Source organism: Plectropomus leopardus, chromosome 11, assembly GCF_026936395.1.
Source record: "Plectropomus leopardus strain MGB_pleo_1.0 chromosome 11, ASM2693639v1, whole genome shotgun sequence".
NCBI lineage: Eukaryota > Metazoa > Chordata > Actinopteri > Perciformes > Serranidae > Plectropomus > Plectropomus leopardus.
The window spans coordinates 15,434,435-15,451,911 of NC_142186.1; the positions used below are offsets into that span (position 1 = coordinate 15,434,435).

At 39.7% G+C, this 17,477-nt stretch overlaps 2 protein-coding genes across 3 annotated transcripts in view; one reads left to right on the forward strand and one right to left on the reverse strand.

Moving 5' to 3' along the window:
• The window catches only part of sntb1 (syntrophin, basic 1), a 52,710-nt gene extending 44,509 nt beyond the window's left edge, over positions 1 to 8,201 (forward strand). Inside the window, exons 7-8 of the mRNA XM_042490817.2 lie at positions 1,022 to 1,251; positions 4,969 to 8,201. Coding sequence (XP_042346751.1) covers positions 1,022 to 1,251; positions 4,969 to 5,061 — 323 coding nt within the window. The 3' untranslated portion in view covers positions 5,062 to 8,201. The remainder of the gene's footprint in view (positions 1 to 1,021; positions 1,252 to 4,968) is intronic.
• Positions 1 to 13,258, reverse strand: part of LOC121945391 (zinc-binding protein A33-like) — a 71,430-nt gene extending 58,172 nt beyond the window's left edge. For both annotated transcript variants that reach the window (XR_015777885.1, XM_042489544.2), the window contains exons 1-2: positions 13,056 to 13,258; positions 12,770 to 12,803 (exon numbers count right to left, since the gene is read on the reverse strand). The gene's annotated coding sequence lies outside the window, so the exon portion shown is untranslated. The remainder of the gene's footprint in view (positions 1 to 12,769; positions 12,804 to 13,055) is intronic.
• Between the last annotated feature and the right edge of the window lie 4,219 nt (positions 13,259 to 17,477).

Consider the following 17,477-nt stretch of genomic DNA (forward strand, 5'->3'; position numbering starts at 1 on the left):
TATGTTTGATATGTTGTTTTGCATCTTTTCTAACCACATGATCACCTGTGCCACTGTCATACATCTTTTTTATATTTGTAACATAGAAAATTACAGCATTTTGTACAAATATCCAACCTAGATACCAGGGCTGGACGGGGACAAAAAGGTCACATATATATTCTGTTACACAAGGCTGTATGTTTTTTCAGCTTTTCAGGGTACACACGTTGAACTGGGGATACCAAGAAATTTTAAACGTCAAACACTCTATGTTCTGTATTCTAGTGAATTTTTATGCAACGATTTCCTGCATTTACTACATCCAATTATGGTGGAAATGCCATGGTACTTCCTGCTTAAATTCTGCATAGTTACTTCATCCTCTTTTCATTTTATCACAGATTGCAACTATTGTTTTCGAGGTAGCACACTGCCACCATCCACAATTTTACTCCCCCTCTCTTTTTTGGCACTCTTTTTCTGCAGATGCGCTGTTCAATGTAGGCACTGATTCCAGAGGAGGAGGGGTTTATGAAAATGATTGGGCTAACCCAGTGTCACTTGATCTACCAATTTTACAGGCTGGTCAGACAAAACAACAACAACACATTAAAAAAAAAAACGGAGTTGTGTTCGGTTCACCAGGAAGTGTCCACTCTGATAGATGGGCAGTCCAACCCTGCTAGTAACATTAGTGTCAATCATACTGAATGACCCTGCCCTTCCAATACAGGGCAAAATTTGGTGCTTAAATCATTCAACAATGGAAAATGTATATCCTACCTACAAGTAATGAGTAGAGAAGGTTTTCCAAGGACAGAGCTGAAATATATTTTTGAAGTCCACAATATGCATTTAAAGGTAAACTGCTCCTTACATAAAAGTATGTGATTTAGAGTCTATCGTACCTCTCAGTGTAATGATTTATTATATAATGTACCAGGTGATTAAAATTCTGACTTGCACTTTATCTCATGGGATGATTTATTAATGAGCATCTTTTTTGAAAAACATACTACCCTATCTATTTGTCTTGCAGGTTGTCTATACCAGAATCAGGAGTGCCGGCTTGTGATTCACTATGAACAGGGCTTTTCTGTGCTAGCTGACCCCAAACTGGGAGATGGGGAGACTGGGGAGGAGAGAGGAGCTCAGACACCCACAAAGCCACGGGTGCTCCTTTCCTATCCCTACGAAAAACTAAAGATGTCCTCAGACGACGGAGTTCGCATGCTCTTTCTTGACTTTGGAGGGAAGGAGGGGGAGATTGTGAGTGTTTCCTTTTTTAAAGCATGATGTTTTGATTTAAAAAAATTGTACGCTGTGCTCTGATAGGAACTATGTTGTCCTCAATTTTCATGGTCCAATGAAACTCAATTTTGCTCTGTGTACAAACAGTCAAACACAGATGATATGAAATCATGTGAAGAAATGAGTAGTACTCTAGACTCACCAATGTTAAAACAAGCACACAGGCAGAAAATAATCAAAGTGGAGGATGATTTGCCATTTTTGCATTTTAGTAGCTTCAATTGACTAGAATGCGACATTCCATTTTCCAAATGTGGCAAAGGATTGTTGGCTCTCTAAAAATTGTGTTCGAACTAACTAACATGTCACGGCATTTTCTAGCTTTGTTTCACCAAACACTGGTGTTTTAAGCCAAAACGTGATCTTTTCTAAACCATGACCAGGTGTTTCAGCATATGCACGACAAAATAATGTGCAAATTTAACACATCCGTACAACAATCTGTTTTTTCTGACAATTATTTTGTCACAGTCATACTTGCACTCAGTAATTTCCTGTTTCACATTAAACTGAGTTGAAATGTTCTTCTTTAAGCAGTAATATTAATATAAATAACTATGCTTTTTAGTTTTTGCTTTTCAAGTTACATTGATAGAAAAAAAAATCAAACAACAAGCTTACTTTGCTGTGGTCTTGTACAACTCAGTACAATAAATAGAACAAGTTCATATCCACTCTCAGTGGGTTTCGGAGGGCCCTCTGGGAAATGAAGCCAAACACAAACAGGAGCACAAGTACACAAGACAGGCAGAGGGAAAGTGCTACAGCAGAGAGTAAATTACAGCACTTCATCATAAAATAACTCCTGAAATAAAAGGAACTTCACACACACGTAGGTCTTACCAGGTTAGAGTGTTGGAGAGTGCAGTTCTCTTTAAAAATAGCCTGCCACTTACTGTAAGAGTTTTAATCTGTTTACGCCGCTCACTCAGTAGCTCCCAGTATGTAGTCCAGGTGGCTCGTGGGCCAATGTCAAAGTTATCGATGTCTACTTGAAACAACCAGGCACAATTACTCTCACTACTCAGTGTATTTATAACTTCTGTTGTAAAATTTTCAGTTCCTTGGATCGTATTTGACAATACTGATATGAATATTAATGTTGGTGTCAGGAGGATGAGATCTAGTAGCTTCCTCCCTTGGCACTTCTACAAAGTGCTTTTACCCAAAAACACATCATTGATGTTTCATCATTCATAAAGTCATAGCATTGGGATTTACCGTGTGCCGGAAAATAAAGTGACGGTGAAAAACTAAAATATTTACACTCTCAGTTTATGGGATTAGAAAATTGGCAACTGAGTCGTTTTATATCGATGCTTCAAACTGTCTGTAAAGAGGTCCACAAACCGCTCCGAATGAAACTTCTGTCAGATACACTCATGTTTCACGGCTCAGATTATGCTGAAGGCAAATAAGCAAAGACTTTGGAGCTTTGATTCAAAACCCTCTGTTGGCTAACTTAGCAGAACAGATTTTAGTGTCTAGCATTTCTGAATCCCAACACAGTCATAGACAGGGCTTTATAAAACTCCCAGGGCTCTTGTGGATGTGGCTGATGGCTCATTAACTCAGCATTTGAAAGTGGAATCAGCTGGGCTTTTTCTCAAAGTGTTGACTATACTGTCATTAGTTGGCAGGGACTACCTATGTCTAATTTTGTCACTGCAATTGACAGTTTATCTCCCTCATACAGAAAATGTATTATAGAACTTGAATCAAGCCAAACGACTGATTGTAATTTTGGAAACAAACATTACCGAGCTTACACATTTCTGCTGGTTCTCGGCAAGGCAAAGAAAAAAACAAGAGTCTACAGCTGCTGGCACAGTGGTGCTCTGTGCTAAATGCTAATGCAATGCTTGAGCCAGCATGCTAACATGATTATAATGACGACACTGCAACATACTCTTGTTAAGCAGGTACAATTCTCACCATTTCCACATCCTGTATTTAGCTTATTAGCTTGCTAATATCTGCTAATTAGTACTAAACACAAGTGCAGCTGAGGCTGACATGAATGGCATATTAAAGCGGGTATTTGGTCGCAAACAACTTAGGCTATTAGACTAATGTAAAATCTGATGGGGTGATAGCGCTTGATGAAAAATTTAGAGATAACCAAAGTTGTTACAATTTATCCTGAGGGGTCACAGAGAAGAAGGGAGGGAGTTATCACCAAAACATATACCTATTTTCATGAGCAAAATGCAAATCCTCACTAAAAGTTGCACCATCACACCAGCAGTGTGTGCACTTCAGCAGAGCACAGGACCAGAACCAAAAAAAACAAAAACAAACGCAAAACCAATCAAATAAGAACCAATAAAAACGAAGCCTTTGATAATTGATGGTTATAAGTTGAAAAATCAAATCCTGAAGTTGGAAAAAAACTCTTTGTCATACATGCAGAGGCACAAAATCTCTAGTTTTTACAGGATATGGTCAACACCAATGTTTTCTTTTAGGTGACATTTTGGATTAGACATAGAGTAAAGTGATTTAATGAAATATCACTATTTTAAGCTTAAATTTCATTTATTTTTTAAAGCGTTTGTCGCACATGTCGTGTTTAAGGAGAATCAGAAAAGTGAAAAACAATAATCCAACTATAATAAATTGTGTTATTAATCCACTTGTGGGGTTTGGGGTTCTGAGGGCCTTTAAAAAACCTACAAATTACAACCATTTAAAGCTGAATGTACCTTACCTAAGCCATATAAAAAAGGCATTAATTCCTCAACTAAAGTTTAAATATTATTTTAAGTGCCTCCCCGATTTAGCACCACTCCTCCTTTCTCATGAATACCCAACAGTGCCTTAGAATTTCTACCTGTTGGTGGTGTTTTAAAGGAAAAGTCAGGGGACCAACCTCCGTACCAGTCATTATCTCCTAACTTATGAATTCCTGTCATAAATATCACTGAAGGAACACTTTGACTTGATGGCGGTGCTAAAGAAAAGGCCACAGGATCACCAAAGTCATTTGGATTTATCCTTTGGCCACCATGAATATCTGAAACAAACTTCATGAAAATCCATCCAACAGCAGAAATACGTCAGTGTTGGACCAACCTGCAGACCCACTGACACTGCAGTTAAAAAACTCACTTCATTAATCCCACCTCCTGAAAATTAGACTCTGTGGATACAAAAGACTTTTGTGGAGCAGCCATGATGTGTAGGTTTACTCATGTTTCATTGCACAGGATTTGCTGGAGATGAGGTAACCTCTTAAACTTCCTCAGTGTTAAATATGACCAAGTGAACAGTAGTCTAAGTGTGAATTTATAGGTGCAATGTCCCTATAGGCCTAAGGAACAGGATATAAGTCATAGCACTCTGTTGATTCAGGCTATGAACAGAGCTTTGTTCACGGTGATGGTGTTTGCGTGTGTGCACAGTCAGTACTTAGCTCCAGCTAGTCTGTCTAATCCTTGCCTCATGGGGAACTGTTGCTTGTGTAGTTTTGAGTATACTTTTATGATTTCATGTGCTTTACAAACTTTTTCTCTTTTCTTTCCCTCCCCTGCCTCTTCTCCTCTCTGTCATCCCTCCTGCTTAAATGAACCATTGCATCTTTTAATCATATTCTCCTCTTTACCCCTGAAATGTTCTGCATTATTCTGTCTTGTTCAGCTTTTTTAATTCTGTTGTTTTTCCTTCCTCCTCCAGCAATTGGACCTCCACTCGTGTCCAAAGCCGATCGTCTTCATCCTCCACTCCTTCCTCTCTGCTAAAATTTCCCGCCTGGGTCTGGTGGCCTGACCTTTCTAAAAGGATGTTTCATCTTCTTTGAAAACAGAAATCCACCTTGTTTCTCCACCTCTCTGCAGCCCGCATGCAGTAGTACTTCACGTCAAACTCCTTCAGTCGGGGACCCAAGCTGAGTGAATGTAGCCTCTATCTGGAAATTGACCTTTTTTGGGTCTCCAACTCCAATTCATTGAAACACTGGAGAAACAGTTTCAGGTTACTTTGAGTGAAATGGACAGATTTTTTTGGGACAAACCCTCCTTTAAAGGGCTGCATGGGCTGAAATGTTGACTGAAGAACCACAGAAGAAAAAACGGACTGAACTAGAAGAAGACCAATGACATACACAGATAGAAGGACACCGATTGGGCATTGCTGTCACGTCCAGGCCTGGAAGGACTGGACACATGCAGCGTGGTTGAGATGAATTTACTTTTAATTCAATCAAGATGTAATGGCAAACTGCCTCCCATTTACCAATTGTATAATTTATTCACCATTAGCTCTGAAAGGACATTCTGAATTTAACTCAGTCATTTTTCTTCACCAAACATTTGACACACTGTGGAAAAACTTTATGCATTTGTCTTTGTTAGCGTCCCTTGAAATGTCTTGTTAGCGGTGTCAGCATTCATCATCGAAACTGTGGGCACGATTGCCCACACAATTATCCAAAACATGACAGCTGACTCAAATTCAAAATGTCATAGTAATTTTTTTAAATCAGGTTACATACTGTGAGCATCAAGTGGTCAAGGCATTTCAGTGTTTGTCTGATTTGACAGTGATCTGAAGTCAGTTTTCATGTCTTCAAAAGAAGGTGTTAATGAATTACAGTATACACAAGCTTTCAGATTTCATTAATCACTCATAGAAATGCCAGTAACAGTTAATTACTCACAAACAGTCAACAAAAAAAAAACAAAAAAACAATCGAATATCCAACTAATGAAAAACACGAGTGTAATAGCTCACTGTGGCAATTTGGGGATCCAGATGGCGTTTACTGTGTTTCTGATAAGAGGTGTGGACTCAAGTCACATGACCTGGACTCAAATCAGACTCGAATCATAAATTTGATGACTTTGGCTCAACTTGACAAAATAAAAACTGACTTGCAACTCTGCTTGGACTGTAAAAAAATGACTTGGACCTCACTTGGACTTGAGCTTTTTAACTTGAAAATACTTGACACCTCCTTAAAGCCCAATTGTTATTGAAAAAAAGTGCCACAAATCTTTTAATTTCCCTTAATTTCCTGAATCAACTATTATGAATGTTATTCCCCAAAACTTACTTCTCCAGAGTCATTTTGTTTGAGAAACACTTTACACAATAAATACAAATTTTAAAAAGTATTCATGGGAAAAATGCTCTTTCACTTTATAGACCGCAATTAGCCAGTTAGCTTAGTTTTGCGTAATGACTGGTAACAGAGTGAAACAGCGAGCTAGCTCAGACAGTTAATTAATGAGCTTCAGAGGTCTCGGTTGGTGGATTTTGTTTATTTGGACAGGCTAGCTGTTTTCCATGTTAACACTAAGCTACGCAGCAACTGGCTATAACCTTATATTTAACAAACAAACACACGAGTGGTAGCCTATCTATCTTCTCATCTAACTCTCAGCAAAAAAAAAGCAAATGAGCGTACTTCCCAAAATGCTTATCTATTCCCCAAATGATCTGCAGTCTGATCTGATGTGATGGTGCTGTTCATTCCTTCCTTCTTTGTTTCAGAGAGGAAAGTGGACTGTTTGTGATTGTAAGCCTGATTTACGACTGAAATCTTTTGGTACTCTCGGAAGAACTGATCCTGTTTAAATGGTTAAAAAACAAACCAAACTTCTGTCAAAGTACTTCTAATATTCATATTCTGAAAACTGACACTCAATCAACAATCATCCTGTCAGGTATTATTTGTGTTTCATTATAACATGATAGCCATGATGGGAGTCTTCAATCCTGCGTCTGTCCTGCAGCAGCCAGTGCAAATCTTTGAGTGTGTGTGTGTGTGTGTGTGTGTGTGTGTGTGTGTGTGTGTGTGTGTGTCTGTGCAGGTGGAGTGGTGATATGCAGCAGAACAAATCTGTATACTACACAGTCTCTAACATGGCTGGCTGCCAGGTCTTTCTTTGTGCCTTTAGATGACTGAGAAGAAGACATTTGAATTTTGGACAAAATTATTTATAGACACAGGATGGAGCAACAGTGTGACTTCTATCATGGCTACTTTACTTTTGGTTATGAGTGCAGGAACCACCTATGATTTTGAACACACATTTCCAGTGACCATTCACAACAATGACTGTTTCTAAAGATGGATGGCACGTCTCCGCTTTTTCCCACTGTGCAAAAATGAAGCAAAATATCCCAGAAACAGACGGCTCTATCTTGTGCTTGTGACGTCATTGAACTAATTACACCAAACTTATCAGAAAAACAAACATTTTAACATACATCAGCATGATAAGTACTACCCGAAGTGACAGGAAACATCTTTGGGGAAAAGTATATTTGACATGTCCTTTTTTTTTTTTAAGTTATGCACATTTCATATCCACTAACGTGGAAAGGGTGGGGTTCATGACCAATACTGAAATGTTTTGGCATTACTTTTGACTTGCCATGTCGTCCATCTTTAGTTTCCAGTCTATGATTTTCTCTCTCTCACACACACAAAAACACACACACACACACACACACACACACACACACACACACACACACACACAAAAACACACACACACACACACACACACACACATTGTGGATGATGATTTACACATTATAATCCCGCCACTGTCTAGAAGAACTATCATCTGTTTTGTTGAAACTTAAAGCTAGTGGAGGCACTGTAACACTTCTGTTCAGCCAAGAAGCCAGCACTTACTGATAACCTCAAGTGGAGAGACGCTCTTTGAGTAAAGGCTGCTTTGATATGTAGAATACTCTGATGCCTTCGGCAGCTACTGTACTGTCACTCAGAATGATAAAGCCTAGTTTTTAATTCAATCGATGCACATAAATCATGTATTTAACAAAAGCGACACAATGAGTTTGTTTTTATTGTCTGCACCTGATATTTATTCATTTCTCATCAAATGTGGGCTTTGGAGAGTTTCTATTTCAATCATATTAAAATGTAAATTACAGCTACAATTTGTTTGCTAATGATGCTGGATCTAAGTAGGAGGATATTAGACTATTCCCTTCTTCCACATTCAGAGCTGAATGAACCCTGCTGTGAACATACACACCTCTGCAGTGCAGTGTTTTATCCTGAGGAGAGTTTAGATGAAAGGTGGTGTACTAATTTACTGAGTATTAGTGACAGTTTGGTTTGATTTGGTTAGTGTTTTATTGATCTGCACAGCAGGAAGGATTCATGCATCTTTAGCCAAAGAGCATGAGAGTTATTGTGTTGTAAGCAGCGTTTAACACAATCGTAACTCTTTGACATTGATTACTTGGCTCCTAGGTAATGAGCTGGCATCCTTTCGCTTTCCCTCACAAACGCACACACACAAACAGATGGATGGACACATTCATGTAATTGAGGGAAAAGAGTTTAGGCCTAAAATATAGCCATAACTCTAACATTGCTAACTCGTTGACATTGTTTACTGCCAGATTTTCCCACCTTTTCCCCACCGCTTTGTGTTTATCACCTTTTCCCTTCTCCTCCGATCGTTATTGAATCAACTCAAAGCTCTCTGTGGGAAACTAAACGTCTGCAGATAGCAATTGTTGCATCATGTGGAGGAAAAACACAAAGAACTCCACAGGTCATCTTCCCCATCGAGGCAGACAAAAAGTTTGTGCCAATCGTAAGACTAAAAAAAAAAACACACAAATGGACCAGCACTGATACTGATGAAAGTTTCACACACAAACATCCGCGCTTACCAATAGTCACTTAACTCATTGTTGAGAGAGAGAGTAAGAGTGAGAGGGGGCCATATTGACTTAGACTGTCAGCTTTTCATTTTGAGGGGCTAGACAAGACCCAGATCAATTAGCAATCAGCCATTATCTGTGTGTGTGTGTGTGTGTGTGTGTGTGTGTGTGTGTGTGTGTGTGAGAGAGAGAGAGAGAGTGTGAGTGCTAAAAATGTCCAGAGTTATGTTCATGTGCACACATTGAATACTTTGGTCAGTGAAGTGCAAATACATTCCACTAAGGTTTTTGTTTGTTTGTTTTTGAGCGTGCATGAGTGTGAAAAGCGCCTCTGAATTAAAACCTTTTCTCTTGGCTCAGTCTTTTGTTGCGTTCCTCAGCTGTGGCTAGTCCTCACAGATTCTCCACTGCCTCTGTGTGCATGTTTCTGTGTGTGTGTGTGTGTGTGTGTGTGTGTGTGTGTGTGTGTGTGTGTGTACAGGGGGGATATAACTAAAGGCCTGTTAACTGGGGACAGCTTGTCCAAATGCGGACAATGCCATGTCTCCAGTAGAGAAAAAGCTGATTAAAGAGTCAATGGTTACGGTTAGGCAGTGTTGAGAAAGTTACTTATTCTACTACAGATTAATGGATAAAATGAGCCTTGAAATGTTTGGCTGGGTCTTGACCTTTGAATCCGACTGCTTCACAAAGTTTGAGTTGACTGATTCTTCTGGCATTGCGACATGAAACAGCGATTTGTTGATTAGAATAAAAAACTATCAATGAGCGCCACAGGGGAACTTGATTAGCCAACTGATGCCCTGAGTGGGGTCAGCCCTCTTGTCAAGGGTTGTCCCACCCACAGGAGATGCAAGAGGAGAGGTGAGGCGAAGCTGCGAAATGAGAAATCTTCTGTCCCATAGCATCAGTCTCGAGCTACATCAATAACATATGATGTGCTGCTCAGCTGATCAGCTTTCAGACTGACTGGAAGAGACCCCTTATTTAAGAGCAATTTCAAAACCTTACAAGAAAAGAACATCTTGTAGGTCAATAAAAGTCTGACATAAACACAGGAAGCCTTTATTTATTTATGTCAATTCTTTAACATAGTCAATTATTAGTAGCCTAGTAGGCTTATTATTGTTATTGTTGATGTAGATTTTAATCACCATTCAGTACTCCTTTCAAATCAAATTCATACAGGGATCCATGTTATAAATACTTAAGCTATGCAATTACTTGCATTATTATATAATATACCACACAGCCTACCTTTGTGAGAACATGTGTTTTGGTCAGATGGGTCATATAGTGACAAATCAGCTTTTTTTGTAAGTTATTTATAATTTTCATAAACACTGTGCAGTAAATCAGATCCCATCTTCTCTTCTCCTCTCCTCCCTTTTCTCTCCATCTCTCTCTCACAGCAGCAGCTTTCTTATCAGCTGCTGCGCTCCGTTATTCTGCATCTGAGCAGGAAAATCTGTTGAATTCTGACATATTTAGGATAAATTTCTGCGGTCATAATGTCAAATAAAAATATTATTAAATAATATGTAAATCCAACACCTGTTTTTGACTGCAAGCAAGAGCCTCTCTATCCACAGTGAATAGGCTATATGAAATATCCATTCCTGTAACATCATGTTAGCAAACCTCTGAAGGATATCAGCTGTGCACATGAGATCAGTGATGGGTGAGCTCTTACTGTCTTCCTACATGTGTACTTTTTGAAACAGAAAACACATGTTTTGTGTTTTGATATGTCCTGGAATTGACATCAAATAGGATATAGCCAACAGCAGGTGTTACCAGACAGTTTTAGTATGTGCATTTCGGGTTTGGGTAATTGATTAAGGCGTACATTTATGGGTTGGCCTACGGAGTAATTCTTATAACCGGGTTGGTGGGCTTTAAAAGACTCTGACTCGTGCATCTTTGATTGTACAGTAAATTTTAAATAAAACAAACCACAGCTTTGTGTGATGCCACACCACTTCCGATTAAATATGATCCTAAATAGTCCTCTGTGTCACACACAAGGTGACAGCGCATTAAATTACATTTCATCATGTGACTACGTTCTATGATATTATCTGTAGATTCCGTCACGTCACACTGCAAAATGAGCACTGTGTGAATAAAATGTGTGAATAAATGAAGAAGCATGAGGAGGTGCATCATATATATAGGACAGAACGCAAATAAATGATCTCTGTGACTCTTAAGGAGCTCTGCAGTTTAGCCACTTTATAAAAGACTTACATGTAGGATACACTGGTGTATCCTCCCTCTGGGCTCCTCCAGAGGCCTCCCCTCTCCTCCATCCTCGCCTCCAGGTGCATTTTAGCAACGGAGGATCCTTGGTGATGGTGGAGGGGAACCAGTTTTCAGGTCACCAGAGGAGATAGGAGGCAAGGAAGCATAAATCAGCGTAATGAAAAGGACCCTCTCTCATCCTTGCATGACTCTGTTGTTGGTCATATAATTTAAACCTTGACAATACTTCCATTTTTTGTTGACAGTGCGGCCCTGAAGGGGAAAAAAAGAATCAAATAATACCTCTTTAAAAATCTAACTGCTACTTTTCTAAATTAAAAATGCTTTCTTAGCCTGGCTACAATTAAGTGCTAGCTACAGGTGGTTTAAGAGTTAATTGTGTAGCACAATGAAAGACTTCAGGCATTTTATGCTCATTGTTATAACCTGAAAGAGTCTGACAGCATGACTCAACTGCGGGCAGCTTAGAAAAAATCTAAAGAAAAGAGAATTATGTTTAAACAGAGATGTTATAAAAGGACACCTCAGACAGTGTAACTGCAGCAACTATAAACTGCATTATGAGATTCATGTGGCATATCAAATTGAGTCTATCTTGACTGAAAACTTTGAGCACGCCTTTATGAATTAGGTCAGAATGAGGGATGTGAATATATTTCAGATGAGGATTTGAGTGTGATGCTTGACGATGAGAGTGAGGACCACCTGCACTACACTGTGCATCAGGCACTCTAAAATCTTGTTTTCCCTGCTTAGAGAGAGAAATGTCACAAGGAGCCACCCACAAACTGAAGCACAGCGCCGTGGCCAGGCGTCCTGCCATCTGGAACACAGTGAGCTCCTGTTGTTGCTGAGAAGGTTTGGTAAAAATGTGATTTATAATTTACACCATGCCACACTGAAACTCTGAATTCAGTGCAGTAGTGATGTGGGCAGTGGTCTAAGTTAGTAAAGCTGGGGCACGGTGCAGGCTATTATGACAAGCCCTTGGGCTTGTCAGTTATGAAGTACACATGCACACACATACTGACACACTGAGATATGCACACACAATTAGGCATACATATATATATATATATAACACCAACCATGTGTTGGATTTTACAGTAGCGATGTGTTACCTCAGCTATTGTATTTGCTGACTACAGATGTCAAAGAGAAAGTGATTACAAGCAGCGCTTTGACAAAGTTCACAAACATGACAACAAGCACCTGAGAGCAAAGGAGCTGTCCGATTCACTCTCATGCTGAAATGACCGCGGACTTTTTCAGGCATCTTTTGTGCAACAACCTCACGACAACTGCTCTCCAAGACATAAAGGCAAAAATATAATAGTAGATAAGAGAAAAGAGAGCTGCAATACTTATTAACAAACAGCGCCATGTCTATAAAACTGGCCAGCTACAGCGGCACGCGCACAGTTTACGTACAAAAGTACACACTCAGTGAAACAGGTGCTCGGCGGCGACCTGACTCCCAAAAATTAACAAGCTTCTAAACAGAGGCACAGCAGCCCAACAGATACCCCAAAGCCCCTTGAAAAGACACTTTACTCACCAATTTGAATGGCTCTGTCTCTGGTTGGTTAGACCTGCAACCGAAAATATGTAAATCTAACGGTTATCTTGTGCTAGGAAAAGTTAGCATCTACTAGGCTATTAGTTAGCTTTCCATAATACATTGGCTGTTTATCCACCTGGTAGAGACATAAATATATTAGCAGCCTTCAACTTAGCCTACATAATACCTGTATGCCTTGTCTTAAAATTCACATCTAACACAACAGTCTCACGTTACGATTATTTAGACCAAGTTATATAGCTTGCTGCTAAGGTTAGCTTACCTGTTGCGTGTTTGTTGACAAACCGCTGCCAGCGCGATGGGCTTTGTCACTGGCGACTGTTTGCAAAAAAGAGTCCAATTTTGGAAGCTTTGCCACCTTCTCCTCTTGTGTCTTTTGTCTCCTGTCGTTTCTTTTGTGTTTAAATGGCCTGAGTGCTGGCTTGGCTTGCCTGGGAATCCTCGTCAGTGTTGACAGATTTTGCGCTTCACCTCGCAGGGAATCATGGTCTTGTGACGTGATCATATAGAGACTTAAGATTGGACAACAAAATACACTCCTTACTCAGCATTCATCATAGCATTTGTATATGAAACAAGTGCCAAATAAAAAAAAAAATTATATATATATATATATATATATATATATATATATATATATATATATATAATTTTTTTTTTTTATTGTATATGTAGAAAAATCATACAATTCTGTCATAGTTTGCTTGGTACTAACTTTTGTTTTCCAACCATGATGAAGGTAAGTTTACATATAACGAATGGAATATACACCTAGCTAATTAAAAAGCTTAATGATAACATAACTTCTATTTCACATTTATGATACAGTTTTGCCAGGGGCCATCCCAATCTGGTCTGGCTTGCTCATGCCACAGACCCCCTATACAGTTTGGGCCCCAGTGCGACTGCACTGCCTGCACTCTCTATACTTAGGTTTTCTTCATGTCATGAAGAAAACCTAAGTATAGTCCCATTCCAACACTTCTGAAATGGACTAAATGAATGTATTTTTGCTCACTTACAAACACACTGAAATAAGGACCATATGCATGCTGGCTTGACTCAGGAAACAAACAATCGTTCCCCACATTATTCTTAAATGTTAAAACGGCTGTTCAGTTGGAGTTATTTTGTTATTTGATACAAAAATAGAATCCGTATGCTAGATGATGCTCCTATAAACATATATTACCTCCAAATGAGACATTTCAGGCCCAAGCCCTCTTTCACACATGAGAAAGTACAGAAATACACCACATGAGTACTCATATGGACAGGTCACCTGGCAGGTCATGTGAGTCTAAAATCCAAAGATGCCTTCAAATAAACATTTGACGTACTATGTACATGAGGTATCAAATACTATACATGAATGTCCATAGGAGCATCATCTAGTGTGCAAACTATTTTTGTATCTATTTTTGTTCTGTCCAGAACCCACTATTTAACTACTTTTGGATGTTCTTGCTACTAGACTTTTTACTTATTTTGGCTTTGCCTTTCCTCTTGCTACCCACTTTCCCCCTCCTCCTTTGCCTTTGGCCCACCCTATTCTCTCTATACCCCATAACTGTCACAACTTGAAAACTCACAAAACTCCCAAACACACACACAGAGTGAGTACAACCCCAGTATGAGCCCTGCAGCTCAACCTGGTATTAACAAGGCTGCTGACTTAGACACCATGGAGGCAGGTGAGCCTGGCGCCAATTACGCAACTCAATCCAAGAACCAGGCTGCTGACCCTGGCACCAGGCCGGCCCAGACCACGACCAGAGACCATCTTGATGATCCAGTGGATGTTGTCATCTAAAGTTGGGCAAGCTGGGGCCTGGTTTCCACTGTATCAATGCTAGTGACTGGATTTTTGATGACTGACACTGAAAGTATATAGACAGGAAAAACTGACATAAGAGGTGAGATCTCTTTTCTTTTTTAAGTCCACAGCATACATTTGTATTTGCCTGAATATTCCCTTGAAGCAGCCATGGCAGGCTCCATATTCTCAGGCAAGAATCAAACCGAAGATCGGCACAGTGTATCAAAAGCTCCTAGCAATTTTTAATTGTGCAACATTTCAGTCTAACAGAGATCTTCATTGGGCATTTTCTAATTATCATCCCAAAGCTGAGCAAGCATTATAAAGACACAAACACATTAATCTCTCAGGTGATTGTGATCTGCTTGATTGAGAGACAATCCACTCTCAGGTTGAAGCAATCACATCAGGTCATTGAGAGCTGACTGGCACTCTCTTATATTCCCACATGGGGGACAGAACATGTATCCATGAAAAGTAACCAAAAACAGCACAAGAAATACCATAAAGGGATATACTGAATACATAACATCAAAAGAGTTACATCAAATACATATCACAAGTTATCTTTAAAAAAAAAAGACCACTAATTATTAAAAAAAAAAAAAAAGTATCTAGATTTCTCTATATTTTAAACAGAAAAAAGTAATTACACGAAAATCTGGTATATTGCCAGACTTAACTTGCCGGTATCTCTAAAACCTTTTTGGGACAGTGATAGTAATCTCTTTACGTCAGCCTCTCATCCAAATACGATCACTTTCGGTTCCAACAAAAACCAAAGTGGTGGCAGTCAAAATGCCAAACCCGAGGCCTCATAACAGGAGCCCACAAACCAATAGGTGACATCACAGTCGCTACATCCATTATTTTCCAACAGGCTATGGTTTTACTGATGTGGCCATGGACCATGCTGTCTGTCAAATGTGTGATCTGAAATATTAACTGAGACACAACTGATCTCTGCTGTGTTAAAAGCGAGACGTGAGAACGTTCACCATGAATCTGTGAGACAAAGGCACACAGCAAGAGACTGAAGCTGGGTCATTTCCTCACTCTGTCCTTGTTATTATCTGTTAACGTACAAGAGGAGGATGAGTAATCATCTCAGCAACATACTGTACACACACAGGAGGACACAGCATCTTACATCAGAGGACAGACATGTTTGTGAGGTGATGTCGCTGCCGTGACCCTCCCACTTAATAAGCGCTGTACCTCAAGCTCTGTTACACTCAAAAACAGCCACCTACACGCAACCTATACACACACGCAGCCTCAAATCATGAAACTATGTTCTCCCACTGGCTGTACACAGCCTACCCTTTCACTGTCTTTGGCCTTTTTCTCCGTTTCTCTCGCACACACGAAAATACAAAGTGCCAGTCTCTGGGATCCTGATGATGAAAGAGATGTGGGCTGAGGAAGGGGTGTGTTTGTGAGAGAAAGGAATGTTTCAGGATGCCACTGCCAAGTCCCCACAGTCCCCCCTGAATGAACCCCCATCCCTTTCTCACAAACACAAACACACACATGCTGAGTGTTCTTTGTGTCTTCCTCTGTCCCATGAATCTCTGCACGGAAGCATGCGCGTGTGTGTGCTTTGCTTTCTTTCACACGTGAATTGATGCCACGGTTATAGCAATACTGCCATGAAAATAGTGCCAATGGGAGTTTGTAGAAAGTGACTTTTAAGTTTTAACACTCTAGGAACATGTCATCACAAGATTATCCGATCAACTGGACATGGGTCCTTTTTACTGACCAGCGAGGTCAGTGCATCAGTGCACGGTTCATGTAAAATCCACAATCATGGGAACTGCTCTGAGGAGATGTATTCTGATCTATTTTGCTCTTTCAGGATCAGTATAATAGTCAATATTTGTATGCAAATGATAAAAGGGAGGGAGACAGACACACAAAAGACAGAAAACCTCTGAGAGACCCTATCTGGTCTGAAACAAACAAAGAAAGGGAACACGTACACAAGCAGGGGAATCTGGACGATGAAATCATAAAGTAAATAATGACACAGTGACAATGACAGGATACAATGCAGTCCATGGGTGTAGAGATGCAGGAGACATGTGCCTTTCAACATTGGAACATCTGCCCCTAGCAAAAACATTAAAGTAGCAGAGGACATTTATTTTGACAAAATGAAAGACATTTAGACCATAAATTAATGCAGAAAGAACACAAACTCATCAGAATGCAGGAAATAATGTGTTTAATGCTTAAAGCTTTCTTGCAGAGGCCCCCCAAACCCCTTGTTTATATGTGTCCCCTAAAGTTGAAACAAAACCTAAGCCCTAATCTGCTTCAGAGTGGACATTGGGGGAATTGATATGATATAAAAGAGAAAACTCAAAAAGAAAGTAGCTATATTATTTAAACAGAAAAAAGATACATTCATTATTTAAGCTTTGATGTAAAAAAGTGGTGTTTTATTGTGATAAATCCACAGAATATGATCACCAACTCTACAGCTCATGGAGGGTTTTATCCTTGTTCAACTAATTGTTTCAGATTTGCAACTTTGATATTTTGGCTCCCCCACAAAGCTGTCAGTGTAGTTTCCAAAAAGCAGACTGCTGTTTTCAGCGAAAAGCTCTGATGAACCCACTGTACGCCTCCTGCCCAACACTAAATGGCAGAAAGACAAAGTTAGCAACTAGCTGTTGAACATCGTGGAACGTTTAGCAGCTAAAGAGCCTAACATTACCCTCAGGAGCTGGTGAAGACCAAAACAGAGTTCCTGGAGAGTGAACAATGGACTTGGACATTCATCAAGGGGCCAGAGACATGATTTCAAATAAATCATAATGTTGCTCTGTGTCTGCTTGATGTGTAAGTAGGCCAGTG